The 25,241-nt window shown below is 47.3% G+C and overlaps 11 protein-coding genes and 1 non-coding gene across 12 annotated transcripts; 9 read left to right on the top strand and 3 right to left on the bottom strand.

Annotated features, from left to right (window-relative positions):
* Positions 1–207: 207 nt before the first annotated feature.
* On the top strand, positions 208–1,888 carry ASPWEDRAFT_107335 (sugar porter family MFS transporter; the record flags this gene model as incomplete). Its single annotated transcript, XM_040827878.1, has 3 exons — positions 208–277; positions 330–1,468; positions 1,544–1,888. The coding sequence occupies 3 exons, from the start codon at positions 208–210 to the stop codon at positions 1,886–1,888; spliced, it is 1,554 nt and encodes a 517-aa protein (XP_040690770.1).
* Positions 1,889–2,488: 600 nt separating this feature from the next.
* On the top strand, positions 2,489–4,348 carry ASPWEDRAFT_26508 (putative amidase; the record flags this gene model as incomplete). Its single annotated transcript, XM_040832862.1, has 5 exons — positions 2,489–2,662; positions 2,715–2,836; positions 2,897–2,964; positions 3,021–3,286; positions 3,338–4,348. The coding sequence occupies 5 exons, from the start codon at positions 2,489–2,491 to the stop codon at positions 4,346–4,348; spliced, it is 1,641 nt and encodes a 546-aa protein (XP_040690769.1).
* A 226-nt stretch (positions 4,349–4,574) lies between these two features.
* ASPWEDRAFT_152876 (HesA/MoeB/ThiF family protein) lies at positions 4,575–6,404 on the top strand. The gene is made up of 3 exons (XM_040829632.1): positions 4,575–4,900; positions 4,973–5,186; positions 5,248–6,404. Exons 1-3 carry the CDS (start codon positions 4,651–4,653, stop codon positions 6,266–6,268), a joined length of 1,485 nt encoding a protein of 494 aa, XP_040690768.1. The 5' UTR covers positions 4,575–4,650; the 3' UTR covers positions 6,269–6,404.
* ASPWEDRAFT_t82 lies at positions 6,400–6,484 on the bottom strand. The gene has a single exon. It is a non-coding gene; the product is annotated as a tRNA-Asp (tRNA).
* A 163-nt stretch (positions 6,485–6,647) lies between these two features.
* On the bottom strand, positions 6,648–8,204 carry ASPWEDRAFT_181996 (RlpA-like double-psi beta-barrel domain-containing protein). The gene is made up of 3 exons (XM_040831902.1): positions 7,404–8,204; positions 7,070–7,314; positions 6,648–6,997 (listed from the first exon to the last, which is right to left on the bottom strand). The coding sequence occupies exons 1-3, from the start codon at positions 7,715–7,717 to the stop codon at positions 6,870–6,872; spliced, it is 687 nt and encodes a 228-aa protein (XP_040690767.1). The 5' UTR covers positions 7,718–8,204; the 3' UTR covers positions 6,648–6,869.
* A 193-nt stretch (positions 8,205–8,397) lies between these two features.
* On the top strand, positions 8,398–12,673 carry ASPWEDRAFT_38732 (uncharacterized protein). Its single transcript, XM_040834952.1, has 6 exons — positions 8,398–9,057; positions 9,109–9,141; positions 9,193–10,555; positions 10,618–11,747; positions 11,802–12,161; positions 12,215–12,673. The coding sequence occupies exons 1-6, from the start codon at positions 8,891–8,893 to the stop codon at positions 12,348–12,350; spliced, it is 3,189 nt and encodes a 1,062-aa protein (XP_040690766.1). The 5' UTR covers positions 8,398–8,890; the 3' UTR covers positions 12,351–12,673.
* A 167-nt stretch (positions 12,674–12,840) lies between these two features.
* Positions 12,841–13,798, top strand: ASPWEDRAFT_38730 (SDR family NAD(P)-dependent oxidoreductase). The gene has a single exon (XM_040834950.1). It carries the CDS (start codon positions 12,934–12,936, stop codon positions 13,759–13,761), a length of 828 nt encoding a protein of 275 aa, XP_040690765.1. The 5' UTR covers positions 12,841–12,933; the 3' UTR covers positions 13,762–13,798.
* Positions 13,799–13,977: 179 nt separating this feature from the next.
* On the top strand, positions 13,978–15,021 carry ASPWEDRAFT_170580 (uncharacterized protein; the record flags this gene model as incomplete). Its single annotated transcript, XM_040830647.1, has 3 exons — positions 13,978–14,401; positions 14,464–14,804; positions 14,875–15,021. 3 exons carry the CDS (start codon positions 13,978–13,980, stop codon positions 15,019–15,021), a joined length of 912 nt encoding a protein of 303 aa, XP_040690764.1.
* Positions 15,022–15,603: 582 nt separating this feature from the next.
* Positions 15,604–17,362, top strand: ASPWEDRAFT_170579 (uncharacterized protein; the record flags this gene model as incomplete). Its single annotated transcript, XM_040830646.1, has 3 exons — positions 15,604–15,861; positions 15,917–16,666; positions 16,718–17,362. 3 exons carry the CDS (start codon positions 15,604–15,606, stop codon positions 17,360–17,362), a joined length of 1,653 nt encoding a protein of 550 aa, XP_040690763.1.
* A 139-nt stretch (positions 17,363–17,501) lies between these two features.
* On the bottom strand, positions 17,502–18,052 carry ASPWEDRAFT_181991 (uncharacterized protein; the record flags this gene model as incomplete). Its single annotated transcript, XM_040831901.1, has 2 exons — positions 17,502–17,637; positions 17,709–18,052. The coding sequence occupies 2 exons, from the start codon at positions 18,050–18,052 to the stop codon at positions 17,502–17,504; spliced, it is 480 nt and encodes a 159-aa protein (XP_040690762.1).
* A 1,414-nt stretch (positions 18,053–19,466) lies between these two features.
* Positions 19,467–22,786, top strand: ASPWEDRAFT_107676 (putative nitrate reductase; the record flags this gene model as incomplete). The annotated part of the gene is made up of 6 exons (XM_040827907.1): positions 19,467–19,709; positions 19,768–21,054; positions 21,118–21,281; positions 21,344–21,732; positions 21,784–21,907; positions 22,018–22,786. The coding sequence occupies 6 exons, from the start codon at positions 19,467–19,469 to the stop codon at positions 22,784–22,786; spliced, it is 2,976 nt and encodes a 991-aa protein (XP_040690761.1).
* A 1,341-nt stretch (positions 22,787–24,127) lies between these two features.
* Positions 24,128–25,238, top strand: ASPWEDRAFT_170576 (putative sexual development protein (LsdA); the record flags this gene model as incomplete). The annotated part of the gene is made up of 2 exons (XM_040830645.1): positions 24,128–24,481; positions 24,531–25,238. The coding sequence occupies 2 exons, from the start codon at positions 24,128–24,130 to the stop codon at positions 25,236–25,238; spliced, it is 1,062 nt and encodes a 353-aa protein (XP_040690760.1).
* Between the last annotated feature and the right edge of the window lie 3 nt (positions 25,239–25,241).

Here is a 25,241-nt window from a genome sequence, read left to right as displayed (position 1 = left end):
CGGGGAACTGGTGCCTTTTGTGCCGCCTTGCTTGTGCACGCCACTTACACCGGCTCTCATGGCCTGATGATTATCGTGCTGCTTGGGCCGAATTGGCCTAGGGGGGTTGCTTGTTCCCTATTTAAACAGAGAAGCTCGCTCCTTTCTGACCTTTTCTTTTGAATTTTTCCTTTTGAAGATCCATGAAGTGCTGCTTGTGCTGCCATCATGGGCTTCTTTAAGAACTATCGTGTTTACATCCTTACCACAGTGGCCTACTTGGGGTCACTGCTCTTTGGTACGTCTTCTTCTTATCTTCTCTCTTATTTCACATTTTCTAACCCACTCAGGCTATGATACGGGTGTTATGGGCAGTGTACTTGCCCTAGACAGTTTCAAGAATGACTTTGGTCTCCCAACCGAATCGAACGGGTTTGCCTCTGCACAGAATGCTCAAGTATCCAGCAATGTGGTTTCCCTCTTGACAGCCGGCTGTTTCTTCGGTGCCATCTTTGCTGCTCTACTCAACGACCGTCTGGGACGTCGCTATTCTCTCATGATTTTCTCTTTGATCTTCCTGGTCGGCGCAGCCCTCCAGGTCGGTGCCCATCACGCCATTGGGGTTATCTACGCTGGTCGTGTCATCGCTGGACTGGGAATCGGTGGAATGTCCAGTATCACACCCGTATTTGTCAGTGAAAATTGCCCGCCTGAAACGCGAGGCCGTATCGCGGGTCTTTTTCAAGAATTCCTCGTCATAGGAAGCACTTTCGCATACTGGCTGGACTATGGTGTCTCGTTGCGAATTCCAAGCAGCACCAAGCAGTGGCGCGTTCCCGTGGCCGTTCAGCTGATCCCTGGAGGACTGATGTTGATCGGCCTTTTCTTCCTCAAAGAGTCCCCTCGCTGGCTGATGGGAAAGGGGCGTTACGAAGAAGCCCTCCAGTCCTTAGCATACATCAGAAACGAGTCTGCTACTAGTGAGAGTGTGCAAAAGGAAATTGCTGAGATCAAGGCAGCCATTGACGAAGAAAATTCCGCAATGGAGGGCTTGACCTGGCGGGAATTCCTGCAGAAAAGCAACCGCAACCGCTTTCTCTTCGGCTTTATCCTCATGTTCTGGCAGCAGTTCTCAGGAACAAACAGCATTGGATACTATGCACCCCAGATCTTCCAAACCATCGGTCTTAGCGCGACCAACTCCTCACTCTTCGCCACTGGTGTCTACGGAACCGTCAAGGTAGTCGCAACTGGTATCTTCCTGCTCGTCGGTATCGATCGATGGGGACGAAAAGTTTCTCTCGTCGGAGGCAGTATCTGGATGGCAAGCATGATGTTCATCATCGCCGCGGTCCTTGCTACCCACCCACCCGACACAAACGCCACCGGTGTATCCCAAGCCTCCATAGCGATGGTAGTCATGATCTACCTGTATGTCATCGGGTACAGTGCCTCATGGGGCCCAACCCCCTGGGTTTATCTAGGCGAAGTGAGTAGATTCAAGTCTCCAATTCCCCGTTTTCCAATCACGAAAGCAGCGAAAACTAACAAAGGTTCGTTATAGATCTTCCCAACACGCCTACGTGCATACGGAGTAGGGCTAGGAGCGACATCACAATGGCTGTTCAACTTCGTGATTACCGAAGTGACACCCCATGCCATCAACAGCGTCGGCTGGCGCACGTTCATCATGTTCGGTGTATTTTGCGTGGCGATGGGTGTGTTCGTCTTCATCTTTGCCAAGGAAACAAAGGGCCGCAGTCTTGAGGAGATGGACATTCTATTCGGCGCAGCAGACGAAAATAAACGACGTGCTGCTGTGGAGCAGACCTTATACAAGCATGAGGTGACACATGCAGAGCGTGTCGACGAGGAGGCTGCTGTGCGTCAGGAGGGAAATAAGAACTAGATTTACTACCTATTAGAGGACCGGTGAGACAGTGGGTCGGTTATGGGATAAATATGGAATAAATATGGAATAGAATGCCATGTCTTTCAAATATGTCTGACTTTGTCATGTCTGGATTGATGGTTTAGACGGGGATGTGACATCTCAAACTTGAATACTAGAGCATAGCCACGATATGTTTAGAAGCCGGTTCAAAGCTTCTTCTGCTAGGGTCTAAAGACTGAAATAATATCGATTGATTAATACTTCATAATTACACATAAACTACAGAATATAACCTTAGCGTGCTACAGTTGACGAGTTCGAGGACGTTGGTCAGACCGCAACGCGCCTTAGCACCATTATTAAGCCAAAAAAAAGCAATTAAATCCATCGACTTCACCCGTCGCAGAGCGTCTCATATTCCATGTCTCTCACTCCATAGCGGTGTATTGGAGAGTTGCTGACTGTGCCGATCGGCCCCTTGCATTCCTATAAGAGACAGTCGAAGAAACAGGGGGTCAACAACCAGTCGTAAAGAGTACGACCGTATAAATGTCACAAAAAGCCATGGGTTGTACTATAGTTGTGTGGTTTGCATTTTGCTATTTCCTAATCACGATGCTACATTCGAATATTTGGTCGCTGGTGCCTCTTCTACTGCCGGGGCATTATGGGTGGTCGAAAAGCACGACTGGGAATAGTTGTACATATCCATCTCTTGGTGAGGCAACGTCTGATCAGCTTGAGGCTGGGCTTAGCAATGGATGCTTTACCAGTGTTGATTTAGTGAATGTTCGTTTCATTCCAGATTCCGTCGGATTGACAGATACTAACATTCCAACAGGCTTATATAGCGAGGATTAATGAAGTGAACTCGACGCTTCACATGGTGGTTGAGATCAATCCTGATGCTTTGGATATTGCTCGGGAGCTTGATGGAGAGAGAAAGAGTGGCAAGGTTCGAGGGTATGTCCTGATTCACATTGGAGTTAGCGGTGTGTAGCTAATTTATGATATTGATTCAAGACCTCTTCACGGTCTCCCGGTCATGATCAAAGCAAGTATAGGCACTAAAGATCAAATGGAAACATCAGGTAAGCTTTCTTCGGGCCGTAGCGTTATTTTTCCATTTAAACTGACTTCATCCAAGCTGGTTCGTACGCTCTTATTGGAGCAAAAGTCCCGGCCGACTCAACGGTTGTAGCCAAGCTCAGAGAAAACGGTCTTGTTATTCTCGGAAAGACAAGCATGTCCGAATGGGCAAATACTAGGTCACTGAATTCCTCAAATGGTTGGGATGCACAGAGCGGTCAAACTTATGGTGCTTATTATCCCAAGCAAGATCCTTGTGGCAGTTCAAGTGGAAGTGCTGTTTCGACTGACTTAGGACTCGCTTTGGCAACCCTTGGTACAGAGGTGAGTAAATCATGTTCAACGTGACCAGGGTTCTCAGCTTATGTTTGACAGACAAGTGGAAGTATTTTATGTCCAAGTGACTCGAATAACATTGTTGGAATAAAACCGACTGTTGGGCTGACCTCGCGCTATCTGGTCATTCCCGTCAGCGAGCGTCAAGATACCATTGGACCACTGGGGCGAACTGTCAAGGATGCAGCCAAAGTTCTGCAAGCCATTGTTGGAGAAGATCCGAAGGACAACTATACCCTGGCCTCACCCTTTGCCAACACGGGCCCCCCAGATTATGTCGCTGCGTGCAAGTTATCTGGGCTCAAAGGAAAGCGAATTGGTATCCCGAACAATGTGATTGCTCGACTGGGCATCACCAATGATCCGGTTATGTCTGAATTCGAGGACGCTATGTCAGTGATGTCTGCTGCGGGTGCCATCATCATCAAGAACACAAACTTCACAGAATTCGATGCTTTAATGAACGATACTCAAGATGCAAATGCTGTGACGGCAGGCGATTTGATCAGCAATCTTGCAGAATATTTCTCGGCGTTGACCAGCAATCCCAACAGCATTTATAGTCTGGAGGATCTGCGGGGATTCACGCAACACGAGCCGTTGGAAGATTATCCACACCGCGACACTGCATTGTGGAATGAGGGACTTGCCCTAGGTATCAACAACACATCGCCGCAGTTCTGGGCATCTTATCAACAAAACATCTACCATGCCGGAAAGGGAGGAGTGCTGGGGGCAATTTCACGTCACAACCTTGATGCTATCCTTTTGCCCACGATGATCGCGTCTAGTGTACCAGCTATGGTGGGTTCTCCGGTCATTTCAGTCCCTCTCGGCGCATCACCAAATGGAACATCGGTTTTGTACGACAAGACCGGGAATCTAGTCCAGAATGCACCTGGATTTCCATTCGGGATTAGCTTTCTGGGTGAGAAATGGAGCGAAGAGAAGCTCATCGAAATTGCTTACGCATTTGAGCAAAAGACGCAGAATAGACAAAAGCTTCGAAGATACATCGAAGCGAAGACTGAGTTGAGTGATGTTGTGTAACTGTAACTGGATCTTTTTGTCTTATTATGGATTTATTGGTGTATAGTATAAATCTTGTATAGTCAGGATAGCCTGAAAACAAATATAATTAGAGGGATGGTGTTTTTCTATCGTTGAAGTTGAGGTGGAAAGACTGTCTTCCAAAAACAGACTAGCGCGATATTCCCAATCGGTGCGATAAGATTAGGTACAAAAAAGTCTCCAGTGCGGGGACGAATATCCACGACAATACTCAGCTCGAACGTACCTCTTGTTGTATGTTGAGCATTTCACCGGCATGAGATAAGCTCATCTTATCGTGAATGGCTATGGATAATCTTGAAGACACATGCGCTTCGCTGCGCGCGCAGATCGCCGCCACCGAGACACAGCTCGCGGGGTTGAAACGCGAGCTTGAAACCGCAGAAAAGGCCGCTGCAGAAACCAAGGGGCAGCATTCTACGAATTCTGCATCGAGTGAAAACGGTACCAAGAAGAGGGATTGGCCTCTACTGGACGACGAATATCGGCGGTATGGAAGACAGATGATTGTTCCTCAACTGGGGTTGCAAGGTTAGTTGTTTGAGAACAGCATCATACACGATTTCCCAGGGATAATACTCACTCAAAGTCTACGTGTTATAGGCCAACTCAGACTCAGGTCCGCGAAGGTGTTGATTGTAGGAGCAGGTGGATTAGGGTGTCCGGCTGCTCAATATCTCGCCGGGGCTGGTGTGGGCACTTTGGGATTGGTAGATGGCGACACGGTCGAGTTCTCAAATCTCCACAGACAGGTCCTGCATCGGAGTAAGAATGTTGGGAAATTCAAGGTCGATAGTGCTATTGAATATCTTCAAGAGTCAGTCATCCGTCACTTATGGTTCACATTGCCGTGTATACTGACAGGACTTATATCTCAGGCTGAACCCGCATCCTACATATATCCCTCACAGAGCGCACTTAAACCCTCAAGAAGCCGCCGATATCTTCAGAAACTATGATTTGATTCTCGATTGCACGGATAATCCGGCCACACGCTATCTAATTTCGGACACTGCTGTGTTACTCGGAAAACCGCTAATATCTGCCTCGGCATTGCGGACTGAAGGCCAACTGGTGGTATTAAACTACCCTCCTCGGCCAGCAGGTGACAAATCCGGAGGGCCATGTTACCGATGTGTATTTCCAAGACCGCCCCCAGCAAATAGCGTGGTCAGCTGCGCAGATGGAGGCATCATCGGCCCGGTGGTTGGCACAATGGGCGTCCTGCAGGCATCGGAAGCGGTCAAGGTTATCTCATCTGGGCTCGATGGCATCTCTGCGGGCCCTCCTTCCATGCATATCTTCTCCGCATACTCTTCGCCGTTATTCCGAACAATAAAGCTTCGTTCTCGTCGCCCTAACTGCACGGTGTGTTCCGCAGAGGCCAGTGTGACACTCGATACTCTGGCATCGGGATCAACTGATTATTTCTTTTTCTGTGGTATCACCGATCCGGAAGTTTTGCTTTCCCCAGAAGAGCGAATCTCACCGCTAGAGTACCGAAAGATGTATCCAGAAGCAGCTCCCTCGACGGAGAACAAGCAACACACGATTATCGACGTCAGAGAAAAGGTTCAATTCGATATCTGCAATATAGATAACAGCATCAACATTCCGATATCCACAATTCTATCTTCGGCTATGAGTCTCCCGAAGAACACCGGCGAGCCGACTGACCCATCGAGCCAAATACCTCCTTGGCTTCCGGCGGATATTGTTTCACCAGAGTCAACTGATCCGGTCTATGTCGTTTGTCGCCTCGGAAACGACTCACAGGTTGCTGTTAAAAAGTTAAAGGAGCTAGGACTAGACCGTGGTGGAGATAGATTTGTGGGTGACATCCAGGGAGGATTGCATGCATGGCGAAAGCAAGTCGACCCCGAATGGCCAGAATATTAAAATAGATAGAATAATGATATATGAACATCCAATTGGAGAAAAGAGCTCATGTCCCATTTGCATTGCAACAGCAAAAGGAAACAAGACAAAGAGATGGGCAAAAGTAGCAAAAACAAAAAGCAAAAAAGAATCTCTCCCTCGGGGAATCGAACCCCGGTCTCCCGCGCTTATCAGGTTAATGACAAGCGGAAATCATGACCACTAGACCAAGGAAGATTCCAACTGGGTTATCCCAGTTGCTTGGCTGACAGTGTTTGTTATTATTTAAATTATCAAGGGAAATTTTCATATTGGGGTGCTGTACATCACTTCCGTCAACTAGATAACCAGTTGGATGCATCACCATATACTCTTTTGGTGTTCAACGGACAGTAATAACCTCTTCGGTACCAAGCTACCAGGTAGTCAATTAATTAGCCTCTTTCGAGTGGTCGAAATTGTTAAACCACTATTTGTTTACATAACAACTGTTGTCATGGATATATATCCTGACAATCTACTTTTCCAGCCACTCAATAAATATTGACAACAACAAAATGGGTATCATAGAACTAAAAACAAAGCTATGCAGCAGAGAGAAAACAATCACAATCATCAACCATCAGATCCTTGCAATGGGCGAATCCTCCAGCCATGCCCATTCCACTACCACCCGACCTAGATCAAGGTCAGCGACCTGGTTGAAGACAGCCCGGGAGACATCCAAATCAGTCTCTTTACAACCGACGCCTGTATCCGTGTATTCAAATTAGCAATTCTGTAAGCCCGTATATGGAAGCGAATATCAAAGGAGTGTCATACAGCGATCCACGACCTTCACATCCACACTCTCCCCGTTCCGTCGCAACCTCAATTTCAGTCCACATAATGGATTTTCGTTTGGATTCGAGCCCTTAGAGGCAGCGTCAAAAAGTTTATGTGAGACCGCGCATATGTGGTCGGAGCTGGAGCTGGAAATTCCACAGGAACCGAGCGCGGGATCGTAGTATGTCAAGTCGCCTGTGTATGGTCCGCCGTGGGATGTGGGAAGGGGCAGGTTCGAATGACTGTTTATGAGGCATTGTGTTAGCTTCTGGAGGGAGTATACAGATTATCGAGGGAGTATTGTCGTAGGGAAGGCCCTGGCAATTCTCACCTCCGTCCTCTAGTCAACCCCACAGCAAGACCTATTATGAGTGCAATGAGGCAGACAGCGCCAATGATAATTCCGATGAGAAGAAGTCTTTTCTTTCTTGAATATCGTCGCCAATCCAAGCATCCTCGTCGCGGTACATGATTCACATCAGGGACAGTGGTCGCAGCCGTCGCATCAGGGATTGCAGCAGTAGCAGTCTTGGTGACAGGAACCGGCTTTCGCTTTGGAACCGCAGTTGTGATATTCTGAGAGAGTGAATTATGCGATTCTGGGACTTTGAGTTCTGGCAGTGGCTTGTCAAGGTTGGTAGCCATTGTGTCGGAAATGACCCAAGTGCGGAAAGCAACTCAGACCTGGGGAACCATCGTGTTGAGCAATCGAGGATGCTTTATTGAAGAGGGGAAATCGAAGATAAAAAGCCAATTAATCAAACAAGACCAGATGATTGGTTCTTTGTTGCTGGCCAAACCTCGCGATAGACGCCAAAGATTAGAGGATCCAGGGAACGGCGGGTTTCAGGGGTTGAAGCCATTCAAAACATAGCAGACATGAGCAGAGATATGGACGAGAAAGAGCAGCATAATTGATTCGAATATTTTGTCAACTTTCTACTGGAGAGATTGGATCATCAAACATGAACCAGGAATATCATCCAATTGCCCATCAGCTGTCAGTGTCAACTGGCGCAAATCCCCCCCCTGCGTCAACTCGTATCGACTATCGATCGCCGACCGATAGCGTCAACCGTTGAATTTCCACGTGGGCGATCAATATGCGAACCATTCCAATGTACATACAGAGTACATATATTACATATCATGGGATTGCATGATCTTATTTTCTCAGAATAAGATAGTTGATGTTGTTACGGAGAGATTCCGCGGTTCAAACCGACCGCGGCATCTGCGCTGTTCGGTTCCTGAGTTGACACTGACAACCGACCGTTCGCGTCATCTGATTTGGCCAACACAAATGATTCATATCTCCATGAATTATTCGATCTAATATCGAAACTGCCTGTATCCGAGAATAAACCATATTATTGAAGATCTGCAAGTATAGATGAGAGAATTGGGAGTCGACTCAACAGAGACAACGCTCTTGGCAACGATGTAGCGTGGCCCACCTTTTTTTTTGCTTTTGATCGTCACCAGCAAGTCCAGCCTTCATCTCCAGAGTTCAAACAGTCGCCTTCTCCCCGCACAAAATCTCTTCTTGACACACTCTCGACCACGGCTCATCCCATAATTGACCAAACTCAACCAAGGGGCAATACGACAGCTCACATCCGTTGGTTGGCGTTGAACGTGTCGACGGCGTCTCCTGCACGACGTCTATGAATCGCAGCGCCGATCGGTCACGTGGTTAAAACAAGAGCGGCGAGATGTCGATGAGGGGTTCTTATCCTTAACCAACCTTGTTTGCTTTTATCTCTTCCTGGAGGAGAGATCCTGAAAATCGCACCGTGGACTGGGACGTCGCGCAGTATGGTATCGCGAGTCAGTTCACGGCAATCGGCTGCGTCATCTGCGGAGTCGCAGTGTTCACAAGATGAATCAAACGAACAGAATCAGAACAAGGATTTCTTTAAATATCCCAAGAAAATATGGGCGAAGTTAGACCTAGATTGGCAAACGGCCAAGATGATGGCCAAGTGAGTTCTTACCGGCTCCAATCTACAACACAGGAACTAATGTATGCTTAGAGGTGGAATCGCGCCGACAATTGCCCTTGCAATGTTAGTCTTTCCCTGATTTATCGTCTCATAGAATAACCTAACAGGCCAAAGGTTCCAATCCGACGCTGTTTCGCAACAGTTTACGACTCTCGGCTACCTCGTTGGCATTATTTCCGTCTTGGGTTTTGCGATTATGCCTAGGGCCAAATTCATCCAGATGATGATAATTAATATACTCGCTGTTTGTATAGCATCGGCACTTGCTTTGTTATCGATGTATTCGAGCGTGAAGGCGCGACAGAATAACCCTGGCGCTGGCGGGTCTTCAACGTACAATTCGTCTGCATCAGCAGTAAGCGGTGTTTGGCTTTTCTTCCAGATCTACTTGGTCAACACTTTCCGTGCAAGGGCTCCCCAACTCCAATTTCCAGTGATTATATACACAATGGTTGCCAACATCGCCGCTGTTTATGCCCCTCAGATGGCTACGATGGTAGCTGCAATCAGCTTTGTCAAACGAATCATGAAAGTTTCTCTGACAGGGCTGGCGCTTTCTACGGGAACTTCTTTGTTCATTTTTCCAGTCACCTCCAGACAGGTCGTTTTCAAGGAGATGGCTGGATATATCGGAGGCTTACGTGGGGCACTCAAGGCCCATTCAGCCTACTTTGAGACTCTGGAGAAGAACGACATGTTTGGCCGAGCCGAAACCTTTGATAACACTGTCGAGAAGGTAAACAAGAAAGGAAAGGTTTATAGTCCAGAAGCACAAGCTATTAGAACAGCAGTACAAAAGATTACGGACCTCCATGGTAAACTCCATGGAGACCTGACCTTTGCTAAGCGTGAGTTTGCTTTAGGTCAACTAGGAGCTGACGACCTTCAAGATGTATTCAGAAATCTACGAAAAGTGATGATTCCTGTTGTCGGATTAAGTTTTATTGTGGATATCTTCCAACGTCTTTCCGAATACAACAAATGGAATGAACCCATTGACCCACTGGGCAACGAGGCGCCACCTGATACTATACGCGAACGTGTCGTGCGTGAATGGAACGATATCATGAGGGCTGTCCATGATCCTTTTGCGTCGATGATTGAAACTATCGATGAAGGCCTTCAGCACATATCATATACACTAAAACTAACAAAACCACCCAAAAAATCTTCTTCGTCTGCTAGAAATGACAATAGCACCGCAGAGGGAGCACCCAGTGACGATGTCGAGTCGTCAGCGGGCAGTACAGCTCCGGGCGAGAAGGGGTTTACTGCGCACTTTAAACAGAGACTTGGCGAATTCAGAATGGCCAAAAGAATTGCCTTACAAACCTGGGCCGAAGAGAAAGGGTTCAATCTCCCTCCGGACTTTTTTGACCGTCCGTCGACATTCAATGAGAGTATATTTGATACCCCCGAGGATAAAGCTGGTATCGGCCGGAATCGAAGCCGGCGCCAACTCTACCTATTTCTTTATGTAAGAACGACTGGATAGTGGAACCCAATTTACGTGGCAGATATACTGACTATTACATGTAGATGGAACAGTTGCTCTATTCAACTGGCCAAGTTGTTTTAGAATTCGTCGAGTACGTAGACGAAAGAGCCGCGAGTGGAAAGCTTTCGAAGACGCGTCTCATTATCCCAGGTTCTAAGCGCCTGATTAAATGGATGAAAAGCGCACTTCGAGGGGAAGACTCTCACGACGATGACAACATGGGCGATGTGCACACGCAAAATAACATTCTCACCCTTGGAGAAGCTTACAAGCACCGAAAGGATCCAGAGCACCTGCCTCCAAAAACGGCCTTCGAAAGGCTAGGCGACAGGATTAGGGTTATCCCATCGTTCTTGCGTTCTCCCGAATCTGCGTACGGATTCCGTGTGGCATGTGCGACTATGACCATTGCCGTTATCGGATACTTGCATGACACTGAGACATTTTTTATCCAGCACCGATTCGTTTGGGGTATGATCATGGTGAACCTCGCCATGACTCCTACCTCAGGTCAAAGCATTTTCGGCTTTGTTCTTCGTATCTTCGGTACCATTATTGCCACAGTGGTTAGCTTTATGGCATGGTATATTCCGGACCAAAAGACACCAGGTATAATTGTGTTTTTCTTCATCTTTGCGTCTTTGGCCTTCTACATCCCGATCAAGTTATTTCGCTTTCGTTCCATCGGCATTATCACTCTCATTACTTCGACAATGGTAATCGGCTATGAGCTCCAGGTCCGGAAGATTGGCGTGGATGCTGCAACTGCGAACGGGCAGCAATACTATCCTACTTATCTTCTTGCCCCATATCGGTTGGCGGTAGTAGCGGGAGGTATTGCGATGGCTTTTGTATGGACAGTTTTCCCTTACCCTATCTCGGAACACTCGGTGCTTCGCCAAAGCTTGGGAGCTTCTCTATATCTGCTGGCAAATTACTACTCACTTATTCACGAGACGGTAAATGGACGTATCCGTGGCGATGAGGGTGACTTGGCTTTGAAAACATCATCAGGCCGCAGACTCCTGAAAGCACGCAACCAGGTATTTTCGAAACAAATGCTGATGCTCAATGGCCTACGAACCTACTCTGGATTTTTGAAATGGGAGGTCCCTATTGGTGGTCGATTCCCAAAGAAGCAATATGATGCAATCATTCTATGCATCGAAAAGTATGTTTGCTACTCAAAGCCTATCTCAAGTGTAAATTGCTAATGCGCCTTTAGTATTGTGAACTATCTAAGTCTTTTGGGTTATGCATCCGACTCCCTCTTGCACCTTGGCAATGATCCAGATGAATCAGACTCAGCCTGGATCCATGATTTCAAAAGGCTCGTCGCTAGTGCCAAGGTCACGACCCATGAGGTTACATCGGTTCTGTGTCTTCTCTCAGCAAGTATCACAAACCGCCAACCCTTGCCCCCGTATCTGAAGGCACCGAGACCGTATAGCTTTTCGAGGAGGCTGGAGGCTCTTGACAAAGATATTCTCAGTCTCAGACACATTGCCGAACCAGGATTTGCGGCATTCTCAGTGCTGCAGATTTCGACCAGGTGTATTGTCGGTGACGTAGATAGATTGATGCGGTAGGTGATAAGTTCGAGTTAGTACTAGAGGGTTTACTGACAAAACTTTGCAGAAACGTTAAAGGGTTAGTTGGGGAGCTCGACTTTTCGTTCCATGCGGTCAGCACCCTCGATGGTTCCAAATCCGCCAAATCCTCCATGCACGACTTGGCTTTGTCGAGAGCCACAAGCCGGGATAAGACCGACTAGTCTATACAATAATTGGTTGGAAATAAACAGTATCCATGATTTTATGCTTGTTCCATTTCCTAAGGTGTCAGAATAATACCAGCATCACTGGTCTGGAGGACATTATCACGTTTAACAGCTATACTAGTGCAGCGACTTTTATCTTTTGAGCTTCTATACCCTGATTGTCTTGATATGGTGGCTTATTTTATGCAGAATTTTTAAAGGATCTCCAAGTTTACATACGTTTACATGTCTTAATTGAATTGCATATACCAATCGAATTAAACGATGTTTCATGCTCACTTAAATATGTCTCGGATATCCACAAACTCATATCTCAGGAAAAATATCCGTCCTCGGAGTGATGGCGCAACTCCGATCCACGATGGTGCGGGGATTGCCTCATGCCAATCTTCTCCACTATCTCAAGCTTCAGATCGGCATATCCCCGCTCTTGCTTTATGGACGGAGCTTTATAACAGATACCATCTCAGCTAGAGTGGCTTGAGAGACAGAGCAATGCAATCGCAGGCTCAAGCGTAGCGACGTTTGACATTATCCCGTGTATCTGACCTACTATTCAGATCAGCTACATATAAAAATGGAGAATTTTGCAAGATACCCAGATCTCCAGGGCAAGATCGCTCTGGTCATGGGAATCGGTCAGACCAAAACAGTCAACATCAACTCCTGGGGTAACGGAGCTGCAATGGCACGACTTCTCTGCCTTAACGGCGTCAAGGTCTTCGGCTGCGATATCAACCTCACTGCCGCAGAGTATACAGCAACTCGACTCCGCGACGAAGGAGGAATCTGCGATGTCATGACCGCAGACGTCACCTCCTCCGCAGACATCCAACGAGTCGTCAACGCAGTATTAGCCAAATACAACCGAATCGACATCCTCATCAACAACGTCGGTCTAACGGCTCCAAGCGACCCTGGTACCATGCCGGAAGACGCATGGGATCGACAAATCGACGTGAACCTGAAAAGCACGTATCTCAGCTGCCATGTCGTTCTCCCCATCATGGAAAAGCAACGATCCGGCTCCGTGATCAACAACGCCTCGATCGCTGGCCTACGATACCTGGGAAAGCCCCAAGCAGCGTATTCAGCAGCCAAAGCTGCCGTGATCCATTTCACCAAGGTGACGGCCGTGATGTATGCGCCCAAGGGGGTGCGATTGAACTGCGTTGTGCCGGGGATGATATTCACGCCGTTGGTGGAAGGGTTCGGAGCTAGCGAGAAGGAAGAGGACCGCGAGATATATCGACGGATCACGCAGCATAATGTGCCAATGGGTCGGATGGGAGATGCGTTTGATGTGGCGAATGCAGCGCTGTTTTTGGCGGGTGATGCGGCTAAGTATATTACGGGACAGGAAGTGGTGATAGATGGAGGGTTAACGAGTTCAGCGGGGACATGATGTAGAGTATCATTAATCGTTATTATATGGGCTGTAAATAATGCGAATTGAAACTGTTTAATCAATAGATTGTGCCATGGCACGCAATGTTGCTCTCCGCAGTGAATGCGTGAGATCTCCGAACCCCGCTCCAGTCCCCTCGAACTGCACACTTCCTTCTTCTTACAAGTCATCCATCCAGCAACACTCGAAAAAGCTCTTCAAACAAACCTCAAAATGCACCAAGTCGACTTCGACCCATCAATTTTCTCCGAAGCCTCGTCCAAAACAGTCATAATCACAGGCGGCGCCAACGGCATCGGCGCCGCAACGGCATTGCTCTTCAACAAACACGGAGCAAACGTCGTCATAGCCGATCTGCGATCTTTCGAGAAAAACGCAGAGACATTGATTGCAACATTCCCGCATCCTGAATGCGGGGTTTTCCTTCCAGCCAATATCCTGGATTGGGGGCAGATGATAGCCCTTTTCAAGGGGACAGTACAACGCTTTGGGGGGATTGATATTGTTATCGCCAATGCCGGGATTATGGAATCTCATACGGTGCTGGGTTTGGATGATTTAGACGAAGAGGGAGATTTAAGAGAGTCAAAAGAGGGGTTTAAAGTGATTGATGTGAATCTAAAGGGGACGCTGAATAGTATGTTTATGGCTCTTTCCTGGTTTTGTCCGAATAGACAGCCAGCTAACAAACGACAAAAGCCTTGAGATTAGCGATGCATCATATGAAGTCAAAACAAACACCGTCCGGATCAGTCGTTCTTCTCGCCTCGACATCAGGTTACTTTGGAGGAACGGGGGTGAGCGCATATGTCGCCTCAAAACATGGTGTTGTTGGGTTACTACGCGCATCACAAGCCACCGCACAGCAGCATGGGATCAGAGTGAATGCCATTGCACCTTTCTTCACACCCACTCGAATCACAGCGGGATTTGCACGAAGCTGGGAGGAAGCGGGGCTTGAAGCTAATACTCCGCAAAGGGTGGCTGAGTCGATTGTACAAATGGCGGTGGACTCGAGCAAGAAGGGGGCATGTCTTTTGGTGAGTGATGAGAAAATTGATGTCATAAATATTCCGACATGCAGATCTGATATGCGATTTTTGATACCAGGTTGCCGGGAAATATCAAAGAGAAATGGAGTTGACGAGGGCGAAATTGCTCCCAACATGGCTGGGAGAAGATGTTTCAGACTTTATGAGTCGAGCAGGGCGGTTCTTCGCGGATATTGGAGGTTATGTGCTGCCAAAGCTGAGCTGAATTGTACGTTGCCAAGGCATACATCCAACCTTTCGCCTCAGCTATGAAGAACCTAAACGCGATGGCGCGAATGAACACTAATGACAGCATACCAGAAAGCAACTTAAAGCAGAAAATCATACCGTTTCAGAGCTCGCATTACGTAGACCTTCCGAAAAGGTCAGGTTTGGCATGCTACCAACACTTCTGGAATGCAAATAGCCAATCATTGCAACAAACCACAGCCTATACTTCAGAGGCGTGCGCTCATGCAGCAATATCTAAGGTTTGATACCAAATGACTCGGCGGCTTGAATAGATTCAATGGATAATGCGTTAATTTTCTATTCGTGTAGACAATGTGTCATATCCCTTGCGGCGTGGAATCTGGGATTGCGTGCCTCGATTATGAGTTTCTCCACGCAAATGTCTATTGTAGCATTCTTGTTCAATCTGAAGCCTGTTATCGTTCCCTTTTTTAAGGAAGAAACAATCCGATCCATGGCGAACGATCGCAGATTCCTTTCTCCAGTCGTTATTTCGAATCCTAGTCAGGATTCGACATATTGAATAAAATCAACAACCTGCTATAAATCATCACAAATGGGCGTCCCGGAAGCTACTGAAAATGCAGAAAATGATACAATATCATACATAGACCCTCCATTGAGCTATCATAGCGTTGATGAAGAGAAACAAATAAGCGCAATCACTGATCCGACCGAGATCCCTCAAGATGAAGCCAACCCGGACGATACAGTGTGGAAGCCTGGGGTTAGGGAGTGGTTGGTTCTAGTTTGTGTCTCTACTCTGGCGATGATGGATTCCTTTTGCGCGACAACGGTTGTATCTCTCATACCAGTATGTATGTTGTGCTCAGGATCTTTCTCGTCAAGTTTGGTCTGATCATCAGTAGGGTTTATCGAAAAGCTTTAGCAAGCCAATAGCCGCTACCCTATGGTGTGCTACAGGATACTTATTAGCCAACGCAGCGAGTCAAGCCTTCTTCTTCCTGCTATCCGAAGTATTCGGCCACGGGCCACTTCTCCTGATAGCGGTCGTCGTGTCCACCATAGGGACAGGAATTTGCGGTGGCTCATCGAACCTACCCACATTAATCGCTGGCCGATTTATCCAAGGTATTGGCGGTGGCGGTGCGACGTCAATATCTCTCCTGATTGTGGCGGACATGATACCCCCTCCCTATCGAGGACGATTTTCCGGTTACGTGTTCATGAATCAAGTAGCTGGCGCCATGCTGGGCCCGTTCCTAGGCGGTATATTCATCGATTATGTTGAATATAGCTGGGCGTTCTATTTCAACTTAGTATTCTGTGCCTTGGGGATGCTTATGATACCTTTTGCGATTGATCTCAGAGGACAGAAGGGAGACTACTTCTATAAACTGCGTGTGGTGGACTGGATTGGTGCATTTCTGACTATGCTGGGGATCGGCTGTCTTCTGGTCGGTCTGAGCTTTGGAGGAACATTATGCAAATGGGACGATTGGCAGACTCTGACACCGTTAGTTATTGGAGGAGCTTCGATCATTGCCTTGATCGTCTACGAGAATATCTGGGCAGTGCAGCCGCTATTCAGTTCGACGGTGTTCAGAAGTTACTCAGCTGTGATGGCATATATAGGAAGCTTTCTCCACGGACTCCTGGTTTGTCTGCCTATAAGAAATACACAGACTCAAAAGTTAACCCTTGACCAGATGTTTTGCCAGCTACAATATCTCATCATATACCTCGCCTCCATTAAGCTCCTTGCTCTAACCTCCGCAGGCGTCAGCTTGATGGCCATAACGGGCTTTTCTTTATTGACAACCATCTTCTCCAACAGATATGCCAATACTCCTAGAAGTTCTCCATGGACTATCCGTGCTGGATGGATACTCAACATATTGGCAACTGCGCTTCTGATAGTCTTGTACTCTCAGACCCCAACGGCAGGATGGATATTCATCTTCATAACCGCAGGAATGGGCCACGGACTGCTCATATCCGGGTACAACACATACATGCAAGCTTTCCCGCAAAGGCAAGATGGAGAAGATGAACACAGAGTTTCCGCATCCGCCATGATCATGTATTCGTTTCTGCGGACTTGGGGGATGTGCATTGCTATTCCTGTTGGGGGAGCGATGCTCCTGAACCAGATGAATGGGAATATTGTCAGCATATCTAATGATGATGTTGATAATGGGCATGCCAAGAGAAGACTAATTACCAGTGAGGGGATAACTAATATGCACTTTATCCGACTTGTGGGGTTTCAGATCGTGTGGCAGGTTTTTACTGGAGTGGCAGCGCTAGGAGGAATTACATCGTGTTTTGTTCATGTGAAGAGGGAGAAATGATGTATGGAGAATGCTTATTATGTAACCTTCAATACCATGATATGAAATTCAATGAAATTGCCTGACTGAACATTGTGGGGGCTTCCTGTGCCTGTCTCGAATAGCACGAATGTAAAGATCAAAGGGAACCGTAGCATGCCTATGTAGAGCCCATGCTCTCCCATATTTCGAGTAATTCTTCATCTTCGAGGAAATCGGGGTCCGCAAAGTCCAAATATTCGAGCTTTGGCAAATGTCTTCGGATAATCGTCGCTACGGCATGTATTCCTGCATATCTGATATTGACCTGAAATTAGAATAACTCTTGGGAAAATATAAGTAGTTATTAGACCTTTAGTGAACTAACCGGGACGATCTATCTTCTCCTTGGACTGAAAAGCCGAGTCCCGAGACCTTGAGCGTCTTGAGCTGAGGGAGCATCAGGGCAGCCCTTGAGTCCCATTTGAGGGCCATGAAATCGACAGACAGAAAAAGCATCTCGATACTTTTCATCATGGGACAACAATTAGCGATTGCATCTAGTGGCACTGCACCTAACCTGTAGAGATCGATATTGGCGACCAGCTTCCGGAGATTAGGAAGGTGGGAAAGCAGGGAGCCAAAGTCCGTGTCGGTTAATGACCATACGCTCGTGCTTCCTACGTCTTGGAGACATAGCTCCTCCATATAGATTAGGCGTGAGAGTAGCATGATTTCTCTGATTGAGAGATCCACGGAATTTGCATAATCGAAAGTTAATGTAAGATGCCGCAAGCCTGTTAGTCGGGATAATTGTTCAAAAATACCCCAGCTCTCACCCTTCAAGTCCAAGAGAGAGCTCGTGAAGATGTTGCGTTATATCAATGATCGGTGGCACAGCCACCATGTGGGCCGAAATCTCCAAGGATTTGATAGACTTGAATGGAATCGAAACTTTGGTCAGAACCTGATCTATGTCCTTCCAGGTTATTGTTCTTCTCAGCTTCAGTGCCTTTGGGTTTTCGTAAGATGCCAGAACGACTAAGGTATCAACCGTGATGAGCTGGTCGCTCAAGTATATGAGAGCCACGTCCTCTAGGTACGGAAAACTCTTAAGGAATTCCAATAAAGAATCTGGTGTCAATTCTCTGCCCACTTGACTTAGATGGACACGGCGAAGGAGGGGACAAGTTAGTCTCAAATGGTTTAGCATCGCTGAATCCAGGGTACCACGGTAAAAGACGAATTCTCGAAGCGGAAGTTGGGCGTATTAACTGATATTCCGAACGAGGCTGTCTTGAGACCGGTAGGGACAAGAATAGGTACCGATGCAAAGCTTTTTCAACTTCCGGAATGTGAGGCCCTCCAGATGAGGCAAATGTTCTTCTTCGGAGTCCTTAAGCCACAATTTGGAAAGAATGAAAGCGTGGAGTGACGGCGATTAGAAGGAAGCCTAGCAAGCTCTTCAACAGTCCTATGCCTTCACAACACCTGGATCCCATGCTCGTACCATATTTTGCTTACAAGAATGATTGAGCAAAGAGTCTCAGTATTCTTTCTAAGACATTCGAAGATTTCCACCAGGATCTCCGGGATATTGAGGGCGGGATGGGGCATTTTGGGGAGTAGGGTGATGGTTGACAAGTTGGTGTTCGTGGAAGGTTGAGGAGCTGGAGGTCTTTTGTCTGGGGGAGTGTCCGGAGCTGAAAGATCTCGATCGATACTGGAAAAAGGACTGGAGTCGTAGAGAGCTAATTTAATTTCTGCAGCAAGATTTCATATGTGATATTCTGATAGACACTAAAGAAATATAAACAGCTTTGGCATTAAGACGGTACTGCGGAGGAAGTATCCATGATATCCATGGGTCAAGCATCCTTCACAAGTCGTGGATTGAGAGGGCAGAGGATGGCGTCATTCATCTCTCACTACTGTCACCACTTCTTCATTACAATGATACCAGCCTCAGAAGAACGCACAATCTCTACGGCTTACTCGCCAGTATTCAACCCCAGGGAATCGTGCCCCGATTTCGAAAAAAGTCACATACAAACACTGAAATCTGACGATTTCCAAAAGTCACCCATTTTGGGCTTGATTTCGGGTCCTTGCCGGTTTATTGGGATTCGGTGCACCTGTCAGAGAAATGGCGACGCAGCACTCTGGAGCATCGGAAGAAGATATCTTCGACGAGCCCGACTGGACCAAGACCCATAGCCATCGGGTGGGGCTGCGAAACCGCGATGACCGGTTTCCTGGGCTGACGCATTCGGGGGATGATTGGAGATTCAAACTCGAGCTCGAGGCGGAGGAGAAGGTCGAAGGGCTTCGCGAGAAGAAGGAACGAGGGGAGTTGCTCACCGTTCGTGACTTTTTCGGCAAACAAAAGGTAAGTGCTCTTGACAGATTGATGACGATGCAGGCGATCACAATTGACTTGCGGGTAGGACTTTTATCTGAGACGGCCGGAAGTGCACCCGAAGAACTGGCGATATGTCCTTCATACCACGGAAGATTTCATCAAATACAAACAGGATTGGCTCGTCAATCAGAGAAATCCAGAATTCCAGCAAAAGAAACCGAAAGAGCCACAGAAAGAAGATGCCGGACCTGAGAAAGAATATCAAGAACCATCATACACACCGGAACAACAGGCGACGTTGGATAATATACGCCAAGAAAAGGACTATATGTGCTCATTAAAATCCAACGATGGAAAGGGAAAATCGCCCGCGGGTGCTGCGGAACTCCCAATGGATATCGATGAGATTTATCAATTCACACCTGACAGCTGGGTCCCTCGTAGTTCCCACCTGAATCGTTTGACTGGTAAACATCCATTGAACGGGGAACCCGATTTGACAGAGCTATATGAATCAGGTCTCATCACTCCCAATAAACTGCACTATGTCCGTAGCCATGGTGCAGTCCCACCTTTGCTCTGGGAAAACCACAGATTGACAGTGACAGCTGGCAAGACTTTGGTATTTTTCATGGATGATTTGACTGATCAATTCTCCAATATTAATATCCCTATCTTTCTTGCGTGTGATGGAAACCGAAGGAAGGAGCTCAATATGATCAAACGTTCCACGGGGTTTAACTGGGGTCCTGGTGCTATGAGCTGCGCTTATTGGAAGGGCGTCCTTCTGCGAGATGTTCTTCTGAAAGCCAATGTTGACCAGACGATCAAGGAATACTCGAACAAACGCCTTTGGGTTAATTTTCAAGGGGCAGACAGCCTTAATGAAGGTAAATATGCCACTTGTATTCCCCTGGACTATGCCATGGAGCCAAACAATGATGTGCTGCTCGCATATGAGATGAATGACTCAGTTTTGCCACCCGATCATGGATATCCCCTGCGCCTAATGATCCCTGGATTTGTTGGAGGACGATGTGTAAAGTGGCTGGAGTCAATATGGGTCACAGATTATGAAAACGACAGTTACTACCATATAAATGACAATCGAATGCTTCCCAGCTTTGTGGATGATAAGGATTCGGAGTTCGCAAAGATTATGTTTCAACACCCGAGCACCATCTGCAACGAACAGATACTGAATTCCATCATCGCGAGGCCTGCCCAAGGGGAGAAGCTCAATTTTGCAGAGATGAGGAAAGATGCCACCTACCGGATAGCAGGGTTTGCCTATAACGGAGGCGGAAATGAAGTACAAAGAGTTGAAATAAGCCTCGATGGTGGAAACCGTTGGCTATACTGCGTTCGCAAGGTAGGTAAAGACATGGTTTCTGTTGGTTTAAAATCCAATTGTGCATGGACTGACTAGCGATAGTATCCCAATGAACCATTGCGACACGGTAAAAAGTTCTGGACTTGGCTGTTCTGGCATATTGACATTGACGTGACACGATTCCTTCGCGCAGAAAGTATTAGTGTCCGGTGCTATAATGCCAACAATAATACCCAGCCTGAGAAGCCCACATGGAATCTGACAGGGTGAGGCCTTACCTTTCCATGCAGAATTTATTGGACACCGACATTGCTAAGTATACTTCCAGAATGATGAATAACTGTTGGTATACTGTGAAGCCAGAAACCATAGTAGACCCAGATAGCAATGCATCTTGCTTGATGTTTCGACATCCCTGCGAGGCAGGAAATGGTGCCAATGGATGGATGAAGCCATCAAGAGAAATTCAAATGGAAAGTCTTCGGCGGCAGGGCTCTGCCCCTAAAGCACAGTTCACTCGTGAAGAGATTGAAAAGCACCGCACAGAGCGGGATTGTTGGATTGTCGTCAATGGAAAGGTGTATAATGCTACTGGAGTCCTAGATTGGCACCCAGGAGGCAAAACAGCCATCATGGCTCATGCAGGACAGGTTCATTTAGACACGACGGAGGAGTATGAAAGCGTACACGACAACTATGCGCATGCGAAACTAGAGGGTTAGAAGAATCTCCACAATTCTTAAGCAATATGCTGACCACGACAAACAGAATGCGTCTTAGGGGTGGTGACTGACAAGGCAATGGATTTCATGAGAAGGGAGACCAGTGAAAATGAGAAACGAAGGTCCGAGTCAGTAAAACGCGAGCATGACATGGCGTTGAAGCGACATACGTGAGTTTCGTCTTGAAGTGATTTTCCACTGTTCTTCAACAGGAGGCTAGTGTCACGATCGTGTTGCGCCGAGTATACTGCTTTCCAGAAACTTACTTTTGAGCGACTAGATGGACATCTGTTCGACTAGTCAAAAAGACTAGGCTATCGCCAAATACACAGCGTTATACATTCGCCCTTCCACCTCCAGCTATTCGGCTAGGTCTCGAAATCGGTCAGCATTTGCTGCTTGGGTTTCATTTCAAAGATCGGCTCGTGATTCGTTCATATACCCCTACCAGACCGATTCTTGAAGGCGAGGATGACGGCACGTTCGACCTGGTTGTCAAGACATACTTCCCCGACCCTAGTCAGCCAGGGGGAACGTTGAGTAATATCCTTGACTGTCTCGAAGAAGGCGAACGTGTGGAAGTAAAGGGCCCAGCAGGAGAGATCCGGTACTATGGACGGGGACGGTTCACAATCGATAACAAAGAGCATTGCTATGATCGTATCTCACTCATTCTGGGAGGCTCCGGAATTACGCCAGGTTATCAGCTCATTATTCGAATTCTGTCCGATGAGATGGATAAAACAAAGATCAAATTAATCGACGCAAATAGGACGGAGGAGGATATCCTGTTACACGAAGAGCTTGACAAGTTAGCTCGAGAGCACTCGGATCGATTGGAGGTCACCCACGTGTTGTCACACCCCCAAAAGGACTGGGGAGGAAAAAAGGGCCATGTTACTGAGGAGATACTTCATCAACATGCCTTTGAGCCAGGGGAAAGAAACGTTGCTATCGTGTGCGGTCCCCCAACTTTGATCAAGGAAACGATCTTGCCGGGGTTGTTGGCATGGGGGTATGAGGAGGACAGGAACGTGTTTGGATTTTAGCTGCTCAGCCTTGTATAAGTGGCTGTCGGTGGAAGGGAGACGGGAGAGCAAAGATGTTGTTTTGAGATCGTGATCATTCAGCAAAGGTGATGGGAGAAGAAGTCGTGGAGGGGAGAGACTCGAAGCAGACAGGTTTCCTATTTTGGCGTGTCACCTGATTCTACGGCAGTCTCGAAAGATTTTCATATACCACAATAGATAGCGCGGTAATGCACTGACTACAAGATTTTAGTTAATCAGTAAATGTTCTTTGATTCATGTTGATATAGTTATACGGTGCTTCGTTAGATGAAGACAGTGCTGCCTCATGACAGGTTACTGCGATCAAACCCAATACAAAAGATGTGCTTTATCGACAAGATACAAGATGTCAAGTACAAAGGAAATGATCCACCAACGCCATGCAGGTATAAGAAAAGCAAAGAGCAAAGCAAAGTATACATGAAGCAGTATGCCGCCCATTCCCCTCCTCCTCATCCTCCTCCGCCTAACAGTTCTGACCAAACACGGGATAGGGTGTTGGTACCCTTCTCAGACCGTACTCCGGTCCGCTCGTCTTCTGGTAGATGCTGCACTTGGTGGTGCAGCCGCCCTCTTTCTGGTGCGAGGAGCGTTTGGCGCCCCTTCGCTTGGACTTGTAAAGGCCAGCGAGGGCCTTGAGGCATTGCTGGAAGACGTTTCCAGTTGCCATGGCTTTTGTCTATCGTTGGTCTGTATTATTATATGAAAGAAGAGAAAAAGGGAGAGAGACATACTCTTTTGGATGTTTGCAAGGGTTGAAATTTGGTGAAACGTCTTGTTTTGGTCTTGTTTCTTGCTTTGGGAAGTGGATAGAGGTGGGAGAAAAAGAGAGAAGAGGTCGACGGCTGTCGAGGAGTTTATATACTGCTGAGAAGGCAGAGAACTAGACTGTATCGATCGATGGATGCCTTCTTTTATCCCGATTCGAACGTTTTTTCCTTTCTAAACAGCAGACAGGCACCAAATCGTATGGAGACTGCATCAAACTGTGTTGAACCCAAGGTTCCTTCCGATGACTCCCAGTGTTGCCTTCGAATGACGTACTGAGACAGTCACTTTGATGTCTTCCTGATATAGAAGATGCGTATAGCATCAAATAGACAGGAGCTGCATACCGACTGCCATTTTCAATCCCACGCTGCAGATAATTGGAAGGAACGCATGCATGGTGCCGTTGACCTCTTATGATGGCTTTTCTCTCTCCTTTAGATTTCTTCTTCTTCTTCACCACCATCGATCTTTACGCTGTATCCATTCCACGCTATAGCTTCAGTTTCATTTATTGAGACTCAAACCTTTCACTCTCTTGCATCCACCAAGATGCGTCTTACTTCTCTCGCCGTCACTCTTCTTAGCTTTCCCTCCCTTCTCCATGGACATCCAACGCCACACACCCATGACATCCCCTTTCCCGATGACATGCCAAATCCCACTCCGGCACAGCTGAGAGCCATCGAGGAGAGAGCTCATGGAACTCTTCCGAATACTCCTCCTCCTGACAAGATCAGCGATCAGGGAATCGTCAATCTGCAGCTGATTGCATTCAACGAACTCTTTGAAGTGGCCTTTTTCCACGAGCTTCTTATCAACGTGACCGGAAATGTCGAGGGCTTTGAATTTTCAAGCCTTGGAGATCGTGATATTGTGATAAATGCGTTGACTGCTATTCTGGCGGTATGGATCATTCGTTCCTGTTAATCTGAGCAAAGCTAATGTCAAACAGCAAGAAGAACTTCACGCCATCTCCGCCAACAATGCCCTCCAGCATTTCAACGTTACCCCGATCAAGCCCTGTCAATACAACTTCCCCGTCGAAGACTTTGATTCTGCTATCATCCTGGCTGTAACTTTCACCGATCTCGTTCTTGGAACGCTGCAGGATGTTGTTGAGCGATTTGCAGTTGGCGGCGACTTTAACTTGACGCGATTGATCTCGTCTGTCATCGGACAGGAAGGAGAACAACTAGGCTGGTATCGAATCCTCCAGAATAAGATCCCCAGTGAGCTGCCGTTCCTTACCACCAGTGACTTGAATTTTGCCTTTACGGCTGTTCAGTCTTTCACCGTGCCTGGAAGCTGCCCGAGCTTGTCGGAAATTCCGCTGCAGACCTTTCAGCCCCTGGAAGTTGTCACGCCTCCTGGTCCCGCCTCGCAGAATCTGCAGTTTGCCTGGAAGCCCATTCAAGGTGCTCCTCCACAAACTCTCTGGATGACCTACATCAACCAGCTGAATATTCCTATCGTGGTGCCCCTTCATATCATCTTCCGGAATTCGGAGAGGGTGCTTGCGGAGGCATTCTTCCCCTTTACGGAGAATCTGATGAACGGATTGACCATTGCGGCTGTTACCAACAGCAGTGGACCGTTTCCCAATGCGAATGCCGTGGCAAAGGCGACTGTCTTTGGGCCAGGATTGTTGATTGTGAACTAGGTT

This window comes from Aspergillus wentii (genome assembly GCF_001890725.1).
Source record: "Aspergillus wentii DTO 134E9 unplaced genomic scaffold ASPWEscaffold_3, whole genome shotgun sequence".
In the NCBI taxonomy this organism is placed as follows: domain Eukaryota; kingdom Fungi; phylum Ascomycota; class Eurotiomycetes; order Eurotiales; family Aspergillaceae; genus Aspergillus; species Aspergillus wentii.
Note: the sequence above shows the minus strand (reverse complement) of the source record. Positions and strands in the feature narration are given on the sequence as shown.